General features: G+C 36.5%; 3 protein-coding genes across 4 annotated transcripts; 2 read left to right on the top strand and 1 right to left on the bottom strand.

Annotated features, from left to right (window-relative positions):
• Nucleotides 1-7,429: 7,429 nt before the first annotated feature.
• LOC132624203 (leucine-rich repeat receptor-like tyrosine-protein kinase PXC3) lies at nucleotides 7,430-9,212 on the top strand. Its single transcript, XM_060339018.1, has 4 exons — nucleotides 7,430-7,500; nucleotides 7,732-7,904; nucleotides 8,097-8,570; nucleotides 9,136-9,212. Exons 1-4 carry the CDS (start codon nucleotides 7,430-7,432, stop codon nucleotides 9,210-9,212), a joined length of 795 nt encoding a protein of 264 aa, XP_060195001.1.
• Nucleotides 9,213-9,664: 452 nt separating this feature from the next.
• LOC132624204 (receptor kinase-like protein Xa21) lies at nucleotides 9,665-16,014 on the top strand. The gene is made up of 5 exons (XM_060339019.1): nucleotides 9,665-9,860; nucleotides 11,189-11,404; nucleotides 11,488-13,467; nucleotides 13,555-13,893; nucleotides 15,830-16,014. Exons 1-5 carry the CDS (start codon nucleotides 9,665-9,667, stop codon nucleotides 16,012-16,014), a joined length of 2,916 nt encoding a protein of 971 aa, XP_060195002.1.
• On the bottom strand, nucleotides 15,341-19,078 carry LOC132623666 (uncharacterized). Of its 2 annotated transcripts, none has more exons than XM_060338456.1 (2): nucleotides 18,363-19,078; nucleotides 15,341-16,125 (listed from the first exon to the last, which is right to left on the bottom strand). In XM_060338456.1, the coding sequence occupies exons 1-2, from the start codon at nucleotides 18,700-18,702 to the stop codon at nucleotides 16,085-16,087; spliced, it is 381 nt and encodes a 126-aa protein (XP_060194439.1). In that variant the 5' UTR covers nucleotides 18,703-19,078; the 3' UTR covers nucleotides 15,341-16,084. The 2 variants fall into 2 exon arrangements, with proteins under 2 accessions (XP_060194439.1, XP_060194438.1); XM_060338455.1 differs by having other exon boundaries at nucleotides 15,341-16,129.
• Nucleotides 19,079-20,252: the final 1,174 nt, after the last annotated feature.

Here is a 20,252-nt window from a genome sequence, read left to right on the forward strand (position 1 = left end):
TTCTTACTAACTCGATTAACTTTCCTTGAACCTTCTTAACTCATTCTTTCTTGTTTTAATACAAGTAGCACAGATTATTATGGAGTGTAACAGCCATATAAGTTCGGGGTTTCATAATAGCCATACATAGGCACACATACATATAAGCTTATAGGCATCTTTAGCATTATCACTACTATCATTGTCATCATTATCGTTATCGTCGTTCACTACGTCTATCCTTATAGGATTATTCGTCATATGCGGAATTTAGTACGATCGTAATACATATCAAGGATTATAAGCTTTGTAGATTTTTGAAGATAGAATCATTTGGAGCGCATCATAGGCTCATAGAAGAATAGATATTTGGCCAAAGAACCATGCCTTATGAAAGAAGGGTTAGCCTTACATACCTTTCCGTTCAACTATTTTATCACTCGCACGTTCTCCTTCAGTGCTCACGTTTCTACCTTCATTAGGGTTATACTATCATTAGAAAACCGATAGCTAGCATACATGACTAAGGCTAGAGAAAATTGGACAACATCTCCTTTATTTATACGACATTCCTCCATATCGTAAATCAACTCCCAAACTTCAATAATACATTCACAATATCATAACAATAGTCTTTATTTGTCCACATTATCTATATTTCTCAATTCACTTCCAATCACCCATATCCATGGTCATAACACACGACTACGTTCATTCATATACATTGCCTATCTCATGTTCTTAACATCATTTATAACATATCCATATCACAACACATCAAGAATCATGACTCAATTCAAGCTATTACTCAAAATGGCACTATTTCCACATTCATGACCCATTTTTCTATATCCTTCTACAATCCAAGTGTTCCAACTTTCAAATACCTTAAACAACATGGTAATACTATAAATCTTACCTTAGATATTGTAGGAACAAGCTTTGGGTGGAAATACTTCACTTGAGCCAAAACCCTAGTTCATCTCCAATGAGATTTCTTGACTTGGATGATCTCTAATGGGTTTCTTACACTTGATTCACTTAGTTTATGTTGTTGATCACTAATATCTCTTGAATTCTTGTGGAAGAAATGTAGAGAGATGTTTTAGAGAGAAGGGGTGTGATAGGGAAATGAAATGAAATGAAACTTGGATCCCTCATTAAATACACCAAATCTGTCCCGACCAGTTCTACGGACCAACATACGGTCCGTATAATTTATACTGACCGTATGTCTGGCCGTAGGTTTGTTCCAGAGAGGGGTGCCACTCTGGGCTGATTGTACGGTCCAACATACGGTCCGTATGTTTTATACGGCCAGTATGTTTGGCCGTATAATCCCCAGTTTTTTGAGGTTCGTTCTCGTCGTCTCGTTTGATCTCCAATCCTTATGGAACCTTCTTAGCACTTGTTATCACCTCATTAACAATCTAAGGGACGTTATAACTCTTCTCCAAAGCATTATTAAGTCCTCGTTAACTTGTTACTCGTAATTCCTTTTCGATACCTATCGTAAGCCTTACCTTCTCTGGGCAAACTTTCTTCCCTTATCTCGAACGTCTTTGAAGTTTTAATTAGCGTTATCAAATGTCATTCCTTACTTATCGAAATACCGTATACTTCGTGCTCTTCGTTAGTCTATTCATTGTGCATCAACGGAAAATTTTCTGAGGAGTAACAAGTATCTTCAGAAGACTAAAGACCACATGTTGATATATCGAAAGATTGAGAGTCTTGAGTTGTTGGTTATTCAGATGCTGATTTTGGCGGGTGCCAAGATGACTATAAATTCCCTTCTGTTATGTTTCACACTTACTGGTGGTGTCATATCTTGAAAAAGTGTTATGTAGACATTGGTCACGTTTTTTACTATGTATGTTGAGTTCGTAGCTTGTTATAGTGCATCTATGCAAGTTGTTTGGCTTCGAATTTTTTTGGAGAACTCAGAATTGTTGACTTGATTCAGACGCCATTGTGATGTACTGTGACAATAATGTAGTTGTGTTCTTTTCCAAAAATAATAAGCTGAGTAGTGGCACTAAATACATGCGGATTAAGTTCTTGACATTCAGTATCTTGATAAGACAAGGAGACATTGTTATCCATAATATTATAATAGACGCAATGCTAACTCATCCATTAACTATGGGTCTCAGGTCCATTGACTTTAAACTTCATGTAACTAATATGGGTGTGTCAGAGTATTTTGATTCTTTGAGTTAGTGAGAATCTGTAATATTTTATTCTTGTAAACTTTTATTAGATGAAATAAAATGTGCATTACTTTGATATTTTATGTTATGATTATCTTCATTATTGTTCACATTATTGATTAATCACATCATACTATCTTGACGTGGAAATTTGTTTGCCCAAGAGGTAATCCAAATGTGCAATGGCTTGCAACATTAGTTTCTCTATATTTTGGATGCATTTCGATAATATGTATCTTGAGATGAAATTGGATTCGTCCAAGAGGGCATTCATGTCTGGTGTATGATGCAATTCAGTAATACAATATCTTGAGATGAAACTGGTTCGCTCAAGAGGTGCATCATTAATATGCTGTTATGACATATGAAGGACCGATAAGGTAATAGTGCATGAGTACATATATATATATATATATATATATATATATATATATACACGTGGCACAATTGCTTACTACACTACTAGAGCATGATCTTGTTAGCTTAATTGAAAATATTGTCATTATAGCAGGTCTTGTATTCTAAAGAACACATAGACCACCGTAGTCCAATATTTCAGATTGACACTGCAAAGGTCGATTAAAGTTTATGGATTGTTTTTTAAAAATGCAGCCACAAATATTTTCCTTCATCAACTCAGAAAAATCTCTTTTCAAGAAATTCAAAGGTTTTGTTTTCGAAAATGAAGTTTTTGCCAATGTCGCCCAAATGGGAGAATGTTGGAAAAATGGACTTACATTATTTAAAGTATTTTATTTATATTTTAACGGGCAATTTGCAGGATTTCCCTTCACCGGGGGTGGTCTTAATTTTTGTCCCTCAAATCAGAGGTCTTTAATTTTTGCCCTTCGTTGAAAGCCACTTGGTTCGGGGTTGAATCCCCGCTTAGTCAAAAATTTTAAAAAAATTCATAAGTTGGGATTCGCAGGGCATAAGTTGGGTTTTAAACTCTGCTTTAAGGCAAAAAAAAAAAAAATGCTGGAATTTTGCAAACCTCTGGCTTAAGGCCTAACTTTGGGCAAAAGTTAGGCCTTAACAGATGTTTTCCTTAAGGACTAATTTTGGGTAAAAGTTTTCCTTAAGGCATAAGTTGGACCCCAACTTATGCCTTTGCGAATCCCAACTTCTGTCTTGGGAATCCCAACTTATGCCTTGCCATTTTTCTTTTTTGACTGAGCGTGAGTTGAACTCAGGACATCTGGGTGTTAAGCGAAGGACAAATATTAAAGACCACCAATTTGAGGGGAAAAAAATTAAAGACCACCCCAAAAGATGGGCAATCCACGCAAAAAAAAAAACTATTTTAACTGTTTCGGATTGTATGATGGTCCTAAATGTGAGCCAAATTATAGCGTGATAATTGGTATTGGGTCGTGCACTTTATGTGCTAGGTGAGTCTAGTGAGGTGGTAAGTGTAGGAGTAACCCAATAAGGCCCGTAATGGGAGGGCTCATTAAGGTTCCCAATTTATATCTAGGTTCCTCTCTGACCCCGTATAATGCTTTTATCTTCTCTATGATGATATCCACAGGCGAATCTAGGATTTCTGAAACATGGGTTCACCACTAAAAAAAAAAAAAAAAATGTATTATGTAGGGCTTGATCCTTAGACCTCTAGGTAAATAATACAACCTTCAATCAAGTGCACGATTTAGCTTTTTGTGACATGTGTTCCAGCAGATAGTATTATTCTAATTTTAGAAAATATATACATAAAATACCTAGTTTTACGGAGAGACCATGTGTTCATGTGCTCCACTTTTTATACCTAAAATCCCCCCTGATGATATCAAGTGAGTGTATGGGAGCTGTCCCATTGATGCCACCAGAGGCGGATGGAGCACTATAACTTGGGGTTCAATTGAACCCCAAACTTTCGATGCGGGGTATAAATTTATGTGTAAAATTTTACTAAAATTACAATAAATAGTAGATATGAACCCATAACTTTAGAAACATAATGGTTTAGTACTAAAAGTTTAAGAAGTTGAACCCCTAGAATTTAAATCTTAGATCCGCCTCTAAACGCCACCTTCTTGAGGAAGGCCAACAGCAAGGAAGGCCTAGTCTGTTATGGCTCAAACGTGTACGTCGTTCGATCCTACTAATCTTTATATATTTTTTGTCCTATTATCATGTCCGATCTTGAATTTATCATGTTAAATATCTTACACCTATATCGCATCACCTATAAACTTTTTCCTATTTGGTTAAGACGATGATTTACTTGAGTTACAAATTTAATTTCATAATCAGACTTTATGAAAAATTCGAATCCGATATCTAATTGGTTATGGTGGCCATAGCTAGTCCTTTTATGGACTTAATACGACATGGTGCATAGTAAGACCTAGCAATTACCTTGTACGTTTGAGAGACAGGTTTAAATTAAAAAGCGTGTACTAGCAGTTGCTTAGTATGTTTGGGAAAATATTTTATAACTTTCTCATGTGCGACTACATAAAGTGTCTTATTCCGCCATTAAAAAATACACGATTTCTGGAGAGAAGTACTTGACCATACAAGTATTATAGAGTTCGTGAATTATTCGACTAAAACAACAGAAGACCATAAAACTGGGGCTTTAACGATCTTTATTCATGCTTCAAGGGGCATTTCGGTTTATGTTTAATGTATCTCGAAATTACTAGTTGTCTAGATTATAGTTAAGTCATTCTTGAACTGCTTCCACATTTATAGTATGTTGTTTTCCATCACACAAGACATTCAGCATGGGAGCTTCAGTGATTTAGTCCTCTTGCTGCACATTGAATACTCTTACCATGAAAATGACTGCATCAAAACAGGATTCCTTTATATCTTGATAAATTGACTATAAGCCCGTTTGGATGAGCTTATGAATTTTGCTTATAAGTCAAAAGTCATAAGTTAGGAATTCTAGCTTATAACTTTTAATTTATTTTTGTTATTTTGGCTTAGAAATAAGTGCTTAAAAATATTTTTTTATTTTACCTAAACACTACAAAAATGCTTAAAGCACCTAAAATAGTTCTATATTATAAATTCATAGAATGATAATTTTATTCACTGCTATGTGTTGAAGGTGTGCTGTTGATCCACCACACTTTTTTTCTTCGTTTCCAAACTCTTTGGTACAGCACCATGATTACAAACAGGGGCGATTTTATGTACTAATTTTGGTTCACGTGAACACATGGTCTTTCCGTAAAATTAGGTATTTTATGTATATATTTTTTAAAATTGGTATAATATTAACAGCCAGAATATATGTTACAAGAAGGCTAAATGGTGCACTTGGTTGAAGGTTGAGTTATTTACCTAGATGACTAAGGATCAATTCCCACTTAATACATTTTTTTTTTTTTTTAGTGGTGAACCCATATTTTAGAAATCCTAGATTCGTTTCTGATTACAAAAATGAGATATATAACAAGTGTACTAATCCTTAATCCTCAATTAAATTTACTCTGAGGTAGGTTGTCTTGTGATTGACATAAAGTGCATTGTTCTTCATCTTGAAGGAAAGACATTGAGAAGTAAATTTAAGGTCTCGTTGGGACATGAGTCTTCCTTCTTTTTTTTTTTTTTTTTCAAAAAACAATTGGTTATACAGTGGACTGATTTTTTTTTTTTTTTTTTTGATGATGAGTGTCCAATTTGATAAAGTGGCTTTGACCAATTTTTCTAAGTGAAAAGTGTGACTTGGAGGCACAAAACAATCATCAAAACTGTGACTTGGAGCTTTCCTTAGAATAGTTGGATAAAGGTCAACACTGATGGACGTTTTTTGAAAGAGAGTGGGAAGGCGGACATTGGTGGAATATCTAGGGACAACAATGGGAATTTTTTGTTTGCTTTTGCTGCACCAGTTCATTGTAGAGATCATAACATGACAGAAGCTTTGGCTGCTAGGTACTGTTGATTGGTGCAAAGACAGTGGTGCAGAGACAGTGGATACCAACACATCATCATTGAGATGGACTCTCTTCTTATTGTAGATATGATGAAGAGCAAGACCACTCAAAATCTTAATTTGAAGATCATTGTAGAGGATACTGTAGAATTGACTAACAATACTGCTATCACTTTCTTACATTGCTACAGAGAAGCCAACAAAGTGGCTGATTGTCTTTGCTAAATTAGCCACAACTTTGAGTGAGCAGAATCTCTACAACAACTATGATCAGACGCCTTTTGGTGCTAAAAAAACCTTTTGTATTGGATAGAAGGCAGATTCCTAACATTAGGATCAAATATGACAAGACCAACTTTTTTGTTAGCTAAATGCTTAGCCTTAGATCAAGGAGAATGTGTAGCATTATATATAAACTTCTCTCTGTTGTGTTTTTGAGATTGCACTGCAATCTGTGATGTATACATGGGGTCCTTTTAATTTCTCAAATATCCCTTTTTTATGTCCAAACGCCAACTTAGTGAATAACCCACAGGAGATTTCAGTTTGCATCTTATTGAAAGATAATGATTTCTATAGAGGTTTTCTTTTTAAAGTGTCAGAGAGATTCCCATCGACAAAACTATAGAGGTATGTTAATTTAGGCGTTCTAGTCCTTTTGGCATTTCACCAAACAAATGTTCTTCAAGAGAGATCCAGAAACTTCAAGCTTATCGATCAAGCTAACCGAATGATCTCGGGATTGGATCTTTTTAGTCTGTAATTATCAGCCAGCCAAGGTGGTTTTTCTTGAAAGATCTAATTAATTTTTCGTTGACCCTCTAACTTCTCAACTGTAATGTACCAGCAAGAGCACTTGAAGACGAGTATAAATATAAAAGAAATTTCCAAATGTTCTCATAAGCTTGATGGCAATATTGATGTCAATGTGTTTGAATCTCGTGGTTTATAGGCATCACATTTTGTGGAAATTAGAGGGTCACAGTCGACGCAGGAAGAAAGCCATTTAAGTTGATAAATGTTGTAGTCCCTAATACCTTCAAGTCTTTGAAATCTTCACAAGATGAAGTAAAGATAATTTCTTGATCAAGAGTCACTTTACAAGTTATATTATTTCATTAGCAAAGGTTCCTTCTCTATAAGTAGCTAATTTAGTTCAATAATTATGGGTTCAAGGTCGTCCTATTAGCTACTTAGCTATCAACTTATTGACTTAACCAGTTCAACTATGTTAAAATTATATAAGGATGCATTAACAATACTGGACTATAACAACTTGTTTCTAAATAATAAGCACGTCATTAGTCAAAACAGCTACTACGATTAAGTTATTAGATGTAACATGGCTGCAATGGTGAAGATGCTTTTTCATGTGTTAGCATTTAGTTCCAGATCTTCTACATCTTTCAACCTGTTTTTTTTTTCTACATGAAGCTTCCTACCGAACTATCATTATGTTCTTAATTAGTTTGAATAATATAGAAATGTTAGCATTATCTTCTCATGAATGATAAATTTAATCAGCTCCAAGCAACAAACCATTTCCTTTCAAGGACTCAAGGATATCATCAATGGAGAAAACATCCTCGTCCTCCTTTCCTCTATTAACAATATTTTTGTTACTAATATTTCTTCACATTATAGCCGCCATGAATATAAGCACCGATCAATCTTCTCTTCTAGCCTTAAAGCCCGCATCACTTCAGATCCTAATCGCATTCTTTCCACAAACTGGTCATCTTCAACTTCAGTTTGTAACTGGATTGGGATCACTTGTGGCTCTCGTCACCGACGAGTTACTGCACTGAATATTTCAGGTATGGGACTTATTGGTACTCTCCCGCCACAAATTGGCAACCTCACTTTTCTTATTTCACTTGATTTAAACAGCAACAATCTCTACGGTGAACTTCCGCCAGAATTTTCTCATTAACGAAAATTGAGAGTCATTGATCTTAGTGTCAACCGATTCTTCGGATATATTCCTACATTTTGGGGTAATTTTAAAGACCTTCGAAAGCTGTCTATTGCAACAAATGATTTCAAAGGGTTCATCCCCAATTCTATCTCAAACTTGAAGAATCTTAGATTCTTGAGTATGAATTTCAACTATTTGGAAGGAAATATTCCTATAGAAATAGCAACTCTTCAGGGATTGAAAGTTCTAGCCTTGGGGTACAATTCACTTAATGGGTCCAATGCGCTTGCATTCTTAAACATCTCATCATTGGAGAATTTGGATCTGGAAAATGCTGGTTTAACTGGTGCTCTTCCATCTGATTTGTGTCGTCGCCTTCCAAGATTGCAAAAGCTTAACCTTAACTTAAACATGTTAAATGGAGAGATACCAAGAAGCATAGTTGAATGCTCGGAACTTCAACTCCTGTTGTTGATGCAAAATAACTTGGTTGGAACAATTCCAAGAGAACTAGGCAACTTACAGCTGCTGCAAAATTTGGATCTTGGGAAAAACAGGTTAGAAGGTACGTGTTACATCTTTCTCGGACTTGAACTTTCCTTATATTAATAGATTTTGACTTGTATATGTACAGAGTCACCAAATGGTATCTGCAAACATTCATCACATTCGTAATGCAAGGATCAGACAATCTGAATTTAAGCTACTATGCTTGGCGCACATAAAATTAAGAATCTTACAGCATATATATATACTATTTGATGGGTAAAAAACCCCTCAACTATTGGAAATAGAGCAATTATACCCTCAAATTTGATTTTTTGTCTAAAAACTGCTCTTACCGTTAGTGTATTGGCTAATTTTTACCTCTCAAAACTAACAGATGCCACCCTTATTTCTCACTTAACAATAGCTCATAAGTGTCCAAGGTAAGGGGTAAGTATCTTATAAAAGCTTATCATACCCTGAATGTTGTTTAGGCTCGTATCCTTTTGATGTGCCCTAACTCATTTCATTCATACAACTTTCCTTGAGTCTTGAAACCATCTGGACAGCGTTTGGCAATATCATCACCTCCTGTTCATTTACCTAAGTATTTGATTCCTGACATTTTCTTTAAATTTTCCCAGTTGATAGCCGTGCTGCATTTCATCCAAAAGGTTTAAATTACATCACACGGATAGATCCTATCTACCAGAAAGAGTGAGCTTACAACAACAAACAACTTATTACTCATTCAAGTTCTACACATGAAGTTCGCCTACCTAACAGTCCCTTGTCAAATTTTGATCTAATGGAAGGCACTTGTCTCTTATCTAAGAGTAAGGGTCCTCTTGCACCATTAGGGAGATCATGCTCTGATAAATATATGTTGTTATCTTGAGATTTTAATGCCATTGTAGCCAGCCAATCTGCAAGTTGATTAGCTTCCTTATAGAAGCGAGTTAACTTGACAGTAGCATGTTTAAGCAAATCTGATGTCTCCTCAATAATCCTATTGAATCTGAAGCTACTTGCCTTCTTGTCCTTAAGCATCTCAATGATTACCATGGAGTCCAATGCAATATTGAGATTGTTGTGTCCATTTGTATACACCAGTTTACTCCATACCAGGTTGCCCTAGCTTCTGCTATATTGTGGCTAGAATATTGAGTTGGTATGGCGAAAGCCATGATCAATTGTCTATTCTCACCTCTGAGCCCCTCCAAGTCCTGCCTTGTCTTTTCATTGTTTTTGTTGAAATTTCCTTCCATCTGTATTGAGCTTGAGAATTCCTGGTTCTGGTTTGTTCCAACAGACCACCAATATTCTGGGCACAAGTTGCATTTTTACCAAGTTATCTTTCCATGGGAAGGTGAGTCTACATCCTGGTAAGCTCTTTTGAGATGCTGTTTGTATTGTCCGTTCCACCTGCTGCTCCACTTTATACCTACTAATTTTTTTCTGATTTCCATAACTGTAAACACAAGTTTACTTCCAAACAACCCAACAAATCATGATAGAAGTGATATTTAATATAAGCTTTATGCATATTATGTCTTGGATTCCTGACTAGATGTCTTAACTCATTCGTGGCTCCACTTTGGCCTCATCCTTTCTTTCTTTTTCACTGGGTTAGCACATATAAGCAAACTATTAGTCCATTCCCTAATCAAAATGTGACTCTAACAACACCCCCTCCCCCCCTCCCCTCCCCCCACCGCTCACGCCTAGGCCCAACTAGAGCGTGGAGCAGGAGCCCAAACGAGAATGGACCTGACGCTGATACCATGTAAAGATATGACACCTCGGCCTAACTCAACCCCAAAAGCTAGCTCAAGAGGGGAGGATTGCCCAAGTCCATATAAGCAAACCACCAGTCCATTCCCCATGCAATGTGGGACTCTAACCCACTCTTACAAAACTCATAGGCTATGCAAGACTTCAAAAATATTAACAAATACATTTCTAAACTCGTTTCAATATAACTAAAATAATAATGCTTTAATTCACCATCTTCCATGATAATTCAACCACCGCCACTAACTCTGAAATTGCCTCGGGAGCACCAATCATCAATTCAATTAAACAGTGCCTTCTGAGGGTAAATTGCGGGTGACTTGGGTGATCTTCAGTTGTGGCTTAGCATTTTCTATCATCTGAACAAGTTGTCTCTAGGGAGTGGCTATGTTGATATGTTTATATTGCTTGTGAAGAATCTTCATGACAAATCAGATGTACCATCTTATAAATGGAGGTTTTTTCCTATGAGTATTTTATGCTACACCTAACTTTCCATAATTTCCATATTATGACCAGAGGTAGGGCCTGAAGTAACAGTTTGCGCATGGAATTATTGGTTTTAGAGAACCACCATCTTAGCATTTCTTGTCTGATTACATATAGTGTGATATGTAATGGTTAGGAAACTGAGTTTTGTCGAAGTTAACGTTAAGGAGAATAAAGTGTAAAATGGTCTGCAAAAAAAAAACTTGTAGTTGGCCAATGATCGAAAACATTTAGTATTCCGTTTGATATTTAAAACAAACTTTAGGGTAATGGTTTTCACTTATGTTGCTTCAGCTAATGCCAACTACCAATAGATTATATATGGTTGGTTTGTTTTTATATGAGTATAGTATGGAAGTTAAACTCTTGTTAAAATATGAACTCTTATGATATTACTAATTGGTACTTTGACAGGCACAATACCTAACGAGATTGGTCATCTTCATAACTTGTTGTGTTTAGCCATGGAAAGCAATAATCTAACAGGCTCAATCCCAATAACCATATCCAACATTTCATCACTTGCGAATTTATATATGAGTGATAACAAGCTTCAAGGACCTTTACCAAAAGAGGTTGGAAATTTAACTATGCTTATCTGGCTTAATCTTCGAAATAACAACTTGGCAGGTATGCAAAAATATATTTGCTGAACGAATTTTGAAATTCCAAATTTCTAGATACTTCTATTGATCCTAATCATTATTTTGCAGGTATAATTCCAGATGAAATCGGTAACCTTCAGGAGTTGTTGTACCTTCAATTGGATCAGAATAACTTTAGCGGTTCGATCCCTATTGGTATCTTTAATATGTCAGGGCTTGTATCACTTTCACTTTCACAAAACCACATTTCAGGTAGTCTTTCTTCCATTATAGAGCATTTGCCACCCTATCTTGAACAAATTCATCTACTTGACAATAACATTGATGGTGTTTTACCAAGTTCCATCTCAAACTTGTCAATGCTTACCATACTCGCCCTTGGTGGAAATGAACTTAGGGGTTCAATTCCCGAATCCCTGGGAAATTTAGAATTTCTAGAAGTTCTCAACTTGTATGGCAACTCCTTCACAAGTGATTTGAGCTTTATCACTCCTATGTCCAATTGGAAAAACTTAAGAGAATTGATATTGTCTTTCAATCCCCTAAATGCAATGCTTCCTAAATCCATTGGCAATATTTCTTCTCTTCAAATATTTTCAGCAGAAGGTTGTAACCTCATGGGTCATGTTCCAACTGAAATTGGAAATCTCATAAAATTATCTTATTTGAAGCTGGAAGACAATAACTTGACTGGCATTAACCCGACGACAATAAGCTCGTTGAAAAACCTTCAACAGTTTTTACTTGGTGCAAACAGAATTAGTGGTCCTTTCCCAAATGGATTGTGTGAGCTATCCCAATTGGGTTTGTTAAACCTTTCACAAAATCATCTGTGGGGAAGTATTCCTAGTTGCTTGGGGGATGTGACTTCCCTAAGAGAGGTTTATCTTGATTCCAATAACTTCACTGCTAGCGTACCTTCAAGTATAGGGAACCTTAAAGACATCTTGAAGCTGAATTTGTCTACAAATTTCTTCAATGGTTCTCTACCACTAGAAGTTGGAAACCTCAAAGCTGTAATACTTCTGGATCTTTCATGGAACCAAATCTCAGGCAGCATTCCAATTACACTAGGAGGTCTACATAAATTGATTCAACTATCTTTAGCTCACAACAGAATTGAAGGATCTATTCCTGAGACATTCCGGGAACTCATAAATTTGGAAGCATTGGGTCTTTCCTATAACAATATGTCCGGTGTGATTTCAAAGTCATTAGAGGCACTTAAGCAACTACACTCCTTTAATGTCTCATTCAACAGGTTACACGAGGAAATTCCAAATGGAGGTCCTTTTGTTAATCTGTCTTACCAGTCGTTCCTATCGAATGAAGGATTGTGTGGTAACCCTCAAAAGCATGTCCCAGCTTGTTGTTCTAATTCAAAGAGCCGTTCAATTTCAAAGAAAAGAAGACTGATATGGATTGCCTTTTCAGTTATCTCTGTAATAGGGCTTATTTCAGGAATAGTTTTTGCATTGATGAGACGTCAGGGTAAAATAGTCAAAGCTGAAGATGAGTGGTCACCTGGGGTAGCACCACAAAGAATTTCTTACCATGAACTTCAAAGAGAAACTCAGAGTTTTGATGGAAATAACTTGCTAGGTAGTGGAAGTTTTGGTTCTGTTTACAAAGGAACATTGGCTGATGGGATCGTAATAGCTGTTAAAGTTTTCAACATGCAGATGGAAGGTACATTTCTAACCTTTGATAGAGAATGTGAAATCTTGCGCAGTCTACGTCATAGAAATCTCATCAAAATTATTGGCAGCTGCTGTAACTTGGATTTTAAAGCATTGATACTTGAGTACATGCCAAATAAGAGCTTAGACGAGTTTCTATATTCTCAAGATTATTGTTTAAATATAATGCAAAGATTGAATATCATGGTTGATGTTGCATCTGCTCTAGAATATCTCCATCATGGTTACTCTGTACCGATTATTCACTGTGATTTGAAGCCTAGCAATGTGTTACTTGACAACGACATGGTGGGGCACCTAACCGACTTTGGCATTTCTAAACTTTTAACGAAGGAAGAATCTATTGCTCATACTACAACTTTTGCCACAATTGGTTACATTGCTCCAGGTGAATTCCTTATTTAAATTGTAATAAAGATATGGATTGACGAGTCCTAAGTCTATTGGCTGACATATTTTAATTTTCCTTTTCTAGAGTATGGTTTGGAAGGCCTTGTATCCAGAAGGTCAGATGTTTATAGTTATGGTATCATGCTGTTGGAAACTTTTACCAAAAAGAAACCTAATGATGAAATGTTCACTGGAGATACGAATTTGAGAAGCTGTGTGCATAATTTACTTCCTAATGAGTTGGATCAAATCATAGATGCTGACTTACTAACACTAGATGAACAAAATTTAAGTCAAAAGCTGCAATGTATTTCATCCATCATGGAGTTAGCTGTGAATTGCACATCTAATATTGCAGTTGAAAGGATGAATATGACTAATGTTGTAGCTGCACTGGAAAAGATCAAAGAGAAGCTTTCTTCCTGTAATTAGATGACCTAATGACCTGACATTAGGTAATTTAATTTTCATATCCATTTCTGAAAGAAAAAAAAGTTATAAAGTTCAGTGGCACTTAACCATCACTAATTGTTCCTCGGATGTTATTGCAGGATTTCGTTGCTATTGGAAATTGAAGGGATAGAAGCGCATTTACTTCGTACTTAATTAAGTAATAGTACATTTTTGGGGACTATTGTTATATAATGCTACTGAAAGCTTGTGTACGCGTTTCTTTTATGGAAGATCCAAGTTTGTTTTAAGAATTAAAACTTAATCTCCATATTTTTGTATAACTAAAGTATTTATCCTTTTTCCTTTTTCTCGTTCTTTACCAATCTAATATACTCTTCCATGGCATGTTATACTTTCTTGTGTAACAACAAGATCATTTTTATTTGTCTAATTTCCTAAGCATCCCTCCATCATTATACTAAAAATAGATATCGATGTATGCTGTTTAAATAATATTATGAATCAATTAGTATCTATGCATATATGATTCTTTTCACTATTTATTTAGTTCTTTTTTTATTACTGATTGATCAAACTAAATGAAGTCATGAGTTTACCTTGCTATAGACTTTAAAATAAAGGAGATCTGAGTACAACAACATAATCATTAGTCGCCATTTATAACTGTATGGTCTACAAGAAACTATCTAGGTAGAAAATTTAAGAGCTTGAATTTAAAGAAAATAGAAAAACGGAAGAAGTATGGAGTGTTAGGATTTCATCGCCGATTGATATCTAGTGTTGTTTGTTTCGAATACACTCTTAGTTTCCTTGAATCTAGCAACTAAATCGTCACATTGATCTTTTGTTAAGATGCGTGTTTCGTACAATGTATTGCTACTTTAAGGATCAAAATACAGTGCTTTTTTTAAGCTAAGTGTTTCTCATCTGGTCTAAGTAACTGGTCATCCACAAGTGACATTGTTGAATTGCAAGATGAGTCAATTCACCCATAGCTTTAATCTTGTGCTCTAGTGAAATAAATTGTGAAATATTTTGTATTTCAATCAGCACGACACCATAGCTATTGATATCAACTTTTGCATAAATGAATCATTCAGGACTATACTTTTTTCCAGGAAATAGTGTTACTTAAAATCTTTTAGATTAATAAATATAATCTTATATAAATATGGTAAAGCATGGCATCAAAAGCACTTTGGATAAAAGTTGAGACCATAATTACTTGATGTCATTTATTCTGTGGTACCCAGTCTCCTATATTTTGAGCAATGAATTAATTCAGTGACATTTCAATAGTTTTGCTATGCCAAAGTTGCTAACATGTCCTCCACATGTCATCTCACAAGTTAAATTGGGGACTCATGTAAACTATGAGTCCACTAAACAGTATAGAGAACCAGGTTCTCTATCTGTTTCCTCAGATAAAAGACAACAAGTAAATTTGTATACGATGTTTGCGTGAAAAACTCCTTTCTCCAAGGATTAAAAACTATGATCCACTGGAGTAGGATTTCAACTTCACTAATCGAGCAACTTCAGATTACAACTCTTGCAACATAGGAATTAAACTCTTAATCCCTCACCCCTTACAATAACTCTATTGTAAGACCTATACAATAACTCTATTGCAAAGCTACAAATCTTGACTAACTCTAGCCAAGAAAAATCAAATAACAAAAGTTACAATCTGTCCTACAATAACACTTCTTGAAAGTACAGTAGGATTACAATTAAAGGACAAAAAGACCAAGATTCAACAAACCTAAGGACACAAGACATCTTCAGTTTCAAAATCTGGTCCTTGAATTTGTAGCAGATTTGTTCTTGACAAGACTTAGAGAGCAGTAGCAGCTAGCACTTGAGAAAAATACTTTTTTTTTTTTTTTTTCAGATTTGCAAGTGTTAGGTTTAGCACTGTAACATGTTGTTTATATATTGAGGAGCATGTAAGGATCATGTGAAAATGGACAGGGACATCTCAGCCTTTTGTTTGGCCTCTAGCAAACTGCAGCTGCACTGCTGCGGTTCTGCCAATGATGCAGTACCGCATGTTTACAGCTGTAGAGTTGATTGTACGACATGCAATGGACCTGATCGAGCACCTGGTCTCTATTTGGTTCCTCGATAGTTTGGACAAATAGCATATCTTATCAATTTCCCCCTTTTTGATGATTAGAAACCCAGAATTGATGTTCCCCCTAAGAACCAGATTCCCACTTGTTCCCCCTGTGGATCAGGCCTATCTTTCAAGCAAACAATATGTTAGCAGCAATAACATCATTGTTTTGGGAGATCAGCATATCAATTTCCCTTATTTTCCCCCTTTTGGCATCATTGAAATGAGTAGCCAAGCGGTATAAGCAAAAAGAAATTCAGGCATTAACTCATGGCCACTTGGACAACACATCATAAGCAGAAAACAGGAATAACAATGTAAAGCAAGCATTGCATAACCCAGAGTAATTGCCAAGAAATGATTAATCATATTAAAACAATAGTCTTAATAGCAAAAAATATGATAATTAAACGACCAAAAGAGCAGAGCAGATAAAAGATTTTTAGAGGCTGAGGAATATAGGGATTGAAGACACGATAGGAAGAGGACTAAAGAGCTAGAGCCTTGAGTATTCAATCAACCCTTTCACTAGCATTTCTTTGATCCTGCACCATTTGATCACGAAGCTCATCAATCCTTTGTATCAACTTTGCATTTTCAGCCCTTAACTCAGTATTAGCAGCCTCCACCTCACCACTAGGATCGGGTCCCTACGGCTTTGCAACAAGTTGGGCTCGCAGGAGAGCATTGTCGGCCTAGAGCCTTTGAATCTCAGTAGGCTTTCCCTTCTGCTTCAATCAAGCTAGCAATGGTTAAGTTGCTGCCAACACTACCTTTCTTTGGTACACACTCACATTCCTCTAATGTCCCTATGGTGATCATCTGCTTTCGAGTTCCTACAGTGGTTTTTTCCAGTTCTGACCTTAAAGTCCTTAAAGACCCTGGTTATAAAGAACACATATGGAAGACCGTGCTTTCCTTCTCTTGCAATAACAAACTTTATGGTATGCTCTATCATGAGAGCTGACAAACTCATGGGATTGAAGATTGCTAGTGCCTCAAGGAGAAATAGGTCCAAGATGGAGGCAATTGATATTCTCTTAGTTTGTAGGAGTAGAGCTTTTTGACCGGCTCAAACAAGAGTTGATACTCAGACTTAAGTGTCTTCTTGAAAAGCCTACTCCCTTGTAGTAGTTCCTTCCCTTTTGACAATCAGCTCCTTAAAATCCTATGAAGCCTTTCCTTCCACTATTTCAGACCAGCAGTTAGGACACTAAGGATCTCGCCTAGCTTAGCTTCATCCATTTAAAAATTTGTGCCATGATCTCTCCTAGCCTAGCTTCATCCATTTCAAAATTTGTGCCACTCACAGACAAAACCAAGGTGTGATCATCAGTGTAGCACAAGTTGGCACAAAATTCTGCCTCCTTTTTTTTCAAACACACTAGGAGCAGGTGGGACGAAGAGATGATTCCATTGTTGAAATTCAACAATTTTAAGCAACTTCTTCATCCCATACTGGTCACCAATATCAGAGTCAAACACTCTACCTAACAGTAGTTTTTGAGCCTTTCCAATTCAGAAGACCTAATATTTTGCCTCTTGGAGGAAATAGGTTCCTCATTCACACTACTCTTTCTTTTCTTAAGAGGTCGAGACACACTCTTCTTCTTTTTACCCTGTTCACAGTCATCAACTACTGCATCCTTGTCAATGATTGTCTTTCCTTTCTCTTCTATTTTCTTTGTTGAATTCTTTCTAGCACATGGGGATTTCTCCATATATGTCTCCTCATCCTCATCAACAAGCCTATTTTTTACTATAGTCCTCCTTTTACTTCATAACACTCTTGTCTTTACTAGCCTTTAGAGCGGACTCAAGTTGACCCCTTTTCTTTTGCTTGGTAGTGGGTGCTCTAAAAGCAATGTGTTTATTTTTGTTGATAACACCTTATTTCATAGCACCAGAGGTTCCTAACACTAAACTTATGATAAAATTATCATTGAAAATAACTTCCTAAGGAGGACTGGTGGAACCAGGTTCCTGTTTAGGAGAAGGATCTCCCAATGGTGCAATAATGGTAGACACAACTAAAGGATTTATTTCATCATCCAAATTTGCCCCGGAGGACCCTGGTGTCTCATCCCAAATAGGAGATAGCTTGAGTGCAGAAAACTTAGACTCTTCTTGGGTTGAGGAACCAGGCCCTCATTCAATTCGCCCTTTACCTACCCATTTTTATTTCCCCATGAAACCCTGCCCTGCCTTATTCAGCCTGCAAGGCATCAACAAAACTATCCACAATCTCATCCTCACTGTCCAAAATATTGGACCTATCCAATTGCTTTTCAAATAAAGACCATCAAATTTTATTGAAGACTCGTTTACTCCTTTATCACTACTAAAAGGGATGAGATTACCTGAGTTGGTCGGATTTCCCGTAGACTTGCCTTTAGTTGAAACATTTTTTGCCTCCTCTGCAGTACCAACACTGGCATTCTTATGCATGTCACCCGAGGTCGATTTTTCAGCAATACCACCTTGGTCCTTTGTACCCACAACTGTAGCCACCGTAGTTTGGCTAGAAACCTTGACGTCATCATCTTTTTCTTCTATTTCCTCAGTATTTTGAAGGTATTTAAAGACTGACACGGTGTGATTACTCTCTTCCAAGGTGAGCTTTTCAGTAGAACCAGGGATTGAGGATACAAATTTCTTTGGGGTTTGATGTTTGCGAGTCTTAAGGGGACTAGAAATCATTGGCTTTGTCAGTGTGATAGAGGAACTTTGGTCAGTGGAGATTGGGGTTTGTGGAGATGATTCATGCGAGTTTGATTCTGATAGAATTGGGTTTTTGGATAGTCAGAGAGTGGGTTCTTTTCTGGTACAATAGAAGAAGAAAAATCGTGTTTGAGACAAGATCAATTTGGAAGCAAGAGGACATAAGGAGAGTAGAATATAGAAGGTTGTTGGAGTTTCACCCTTGTGTTCAGTGATAGATAGAGTAAAGTGGAGTACTTAGGACTTACAGTGAGGAGAGAGATAAAAGAAATTGGGTTGAAAGGAAGAGAAGGAACCGAGGGTGATTGGATGCGGTGAGCAGGTGTCAGGTTGGGAGTGTCTTTTGGAGATTGAGGAGGGAAATGAATTAATGGCATGGCACTTTAAGTGCTTTAACAAATATATAAGTATTGAATAGACTACTATCCTGAGTCACAGGAACCAGGTTCCTTGGCAGTTTTGAAAATGCATGCAAAAACTCTGAGAAATGCAATGTCACCCATTCTTATGTTGTCCTGAAACTGCCATGTACGTATACTTGTAACAATAAGAGTGAGTTAGATGCCACCAAAAAAAATACTTTTTAGCGTTGTACCTTACCTCTTAACATAGCCAATCATTTAGGGAAATCGAACAAAGGCAACTGGCTGAGCTTGATTAAGCCCAACTTAAACGATTTCTTGCAAAGTGTTCCCTGCTCAGTGCCTTGGTAAATATGTTTGTTACCTGGTCCACTATCTTGCAGAACTTCATGCATATCAAACCCTTTTGGATATTATCCCTTAGGAAATGGTGCCTAACGTCAATGTGCTTGGTCCTTTTATATTGCACTGGATTTTTTGCCATATTAAGTGAACTTTTATTATCATACAACAAGGGCCCACAATCAGTAAGTACACCAAAATTCTCAAGTTTTTGTTTGATCCATAATAGTTGAGCACAACAAGAGGCAACAACTACATACTCAGCTTCAGCAGTAGAAAGAGCCACATAATTTTATTTCTTTGTACCCCATGAGATCAAGCATGACCCTAGAAAATATGTCATTCTAGATGTGCTCTTTCTATCCACCAAATATCCAACATAATCGGCATCAGCATATCCAACCAAGTTAAAATTATCTCCTGAAGGATAGAAGAGGACTAGATCTGAGGTTCCATTGAGATACCTTAAAATTCTTTTTGCAGCCTTCAAATAAGATTCCTTTTGTCACGACCCGTCTATGGGGCCGCGATGAGCGCCCGGTGCTAGTCCACCCGGGCACCCCCTTGGCTTACACTTATCCTTACATCTAGGTGAGCCGCATAATTAAACATACATTTTTATTCATCATTCATGCTAGTCCCATTGGACGACAATGCTTTCATATCATGGTTGGCATTTATACCACGTCAATGTACATGAGCCGACAAGGCTATCAAAATGATATACAAAATATAGGCCGACAAGGCCAGATATATCTAACCATATACACATGTCTACGAGCCTCTAAGAAGAGTATAACATCTCACATAAGCGGGACAGGACCC

This window comes from Lycium barbarum, chromosome 12 (genome assembly GCF_019175385.1).
Source record: "Lycium barbarum isolate Lr01 chromosome 12, ASM1917538v2, whole genome shotgun sequence".
In the NCBI taxonomy this organism is placed as follows: Eukaryota; Viridiplantae; Streptophyta; class Magnoliopsida; order Solanales; family Solanaceae; genus Lycium; species Lycium barbarum.

Coding starts and splice junctions, on each gene's coding strand:
- LOC132624203 (XM_060339018.1), top strand. CDS start 7,430: ATGGCTGCAATGGTGAAGATGCTTTTTCATGTGTTAGCATTTAGTTCC. Junction 7,905..8,096: donor TACTGCACTGAATATTTCAG/GTATGGGACTTA, acceptor GTAATTTTAAAG/ACCTTCGAAAGCTGTCTATT. Junction 8,571..9,135: donor TGGGAAAAACAGGTTAGAAG/GTACGTGTTACA, acceptor AAATTTTCCCAG/TTGATAGCCGTGCTGCATTT.
- LOC132624204 (XM_060339019.1), top strand. CDS start 9,665: ATGGCGAAAGCCATGATCAATTGTCTATTCTCACCTCTGAGCCCCTCC. Junction 9,861..11,188: donor AGTTATCTTTCCATGGGAAG/GTGAGTCTACAT, acceptor GTACTTTGACAG/GCACAATACCTAACGAGATT. Junction 11,405..11,487: donor TCGAAATAACAACTTGGCAG/GTATGCAAAAAT, acceptor ATTATTTTGCAG/GTATAATTCCAGATGAAATC.
- LOC132623666 (XM_060338455.1), bottom strand. CDS start 18,702: ATGATTTCTAGTCCCCTTAAGACTCGCAAACATCAAACCCCAAAGAAA. Junction 16,130..18,362: donor GGGAAATCCGACCAACTCAG/GTAATCTCATCC, acceptor TTTGCTTGAAAG/ATAGGCCTGATCCACAGGGG.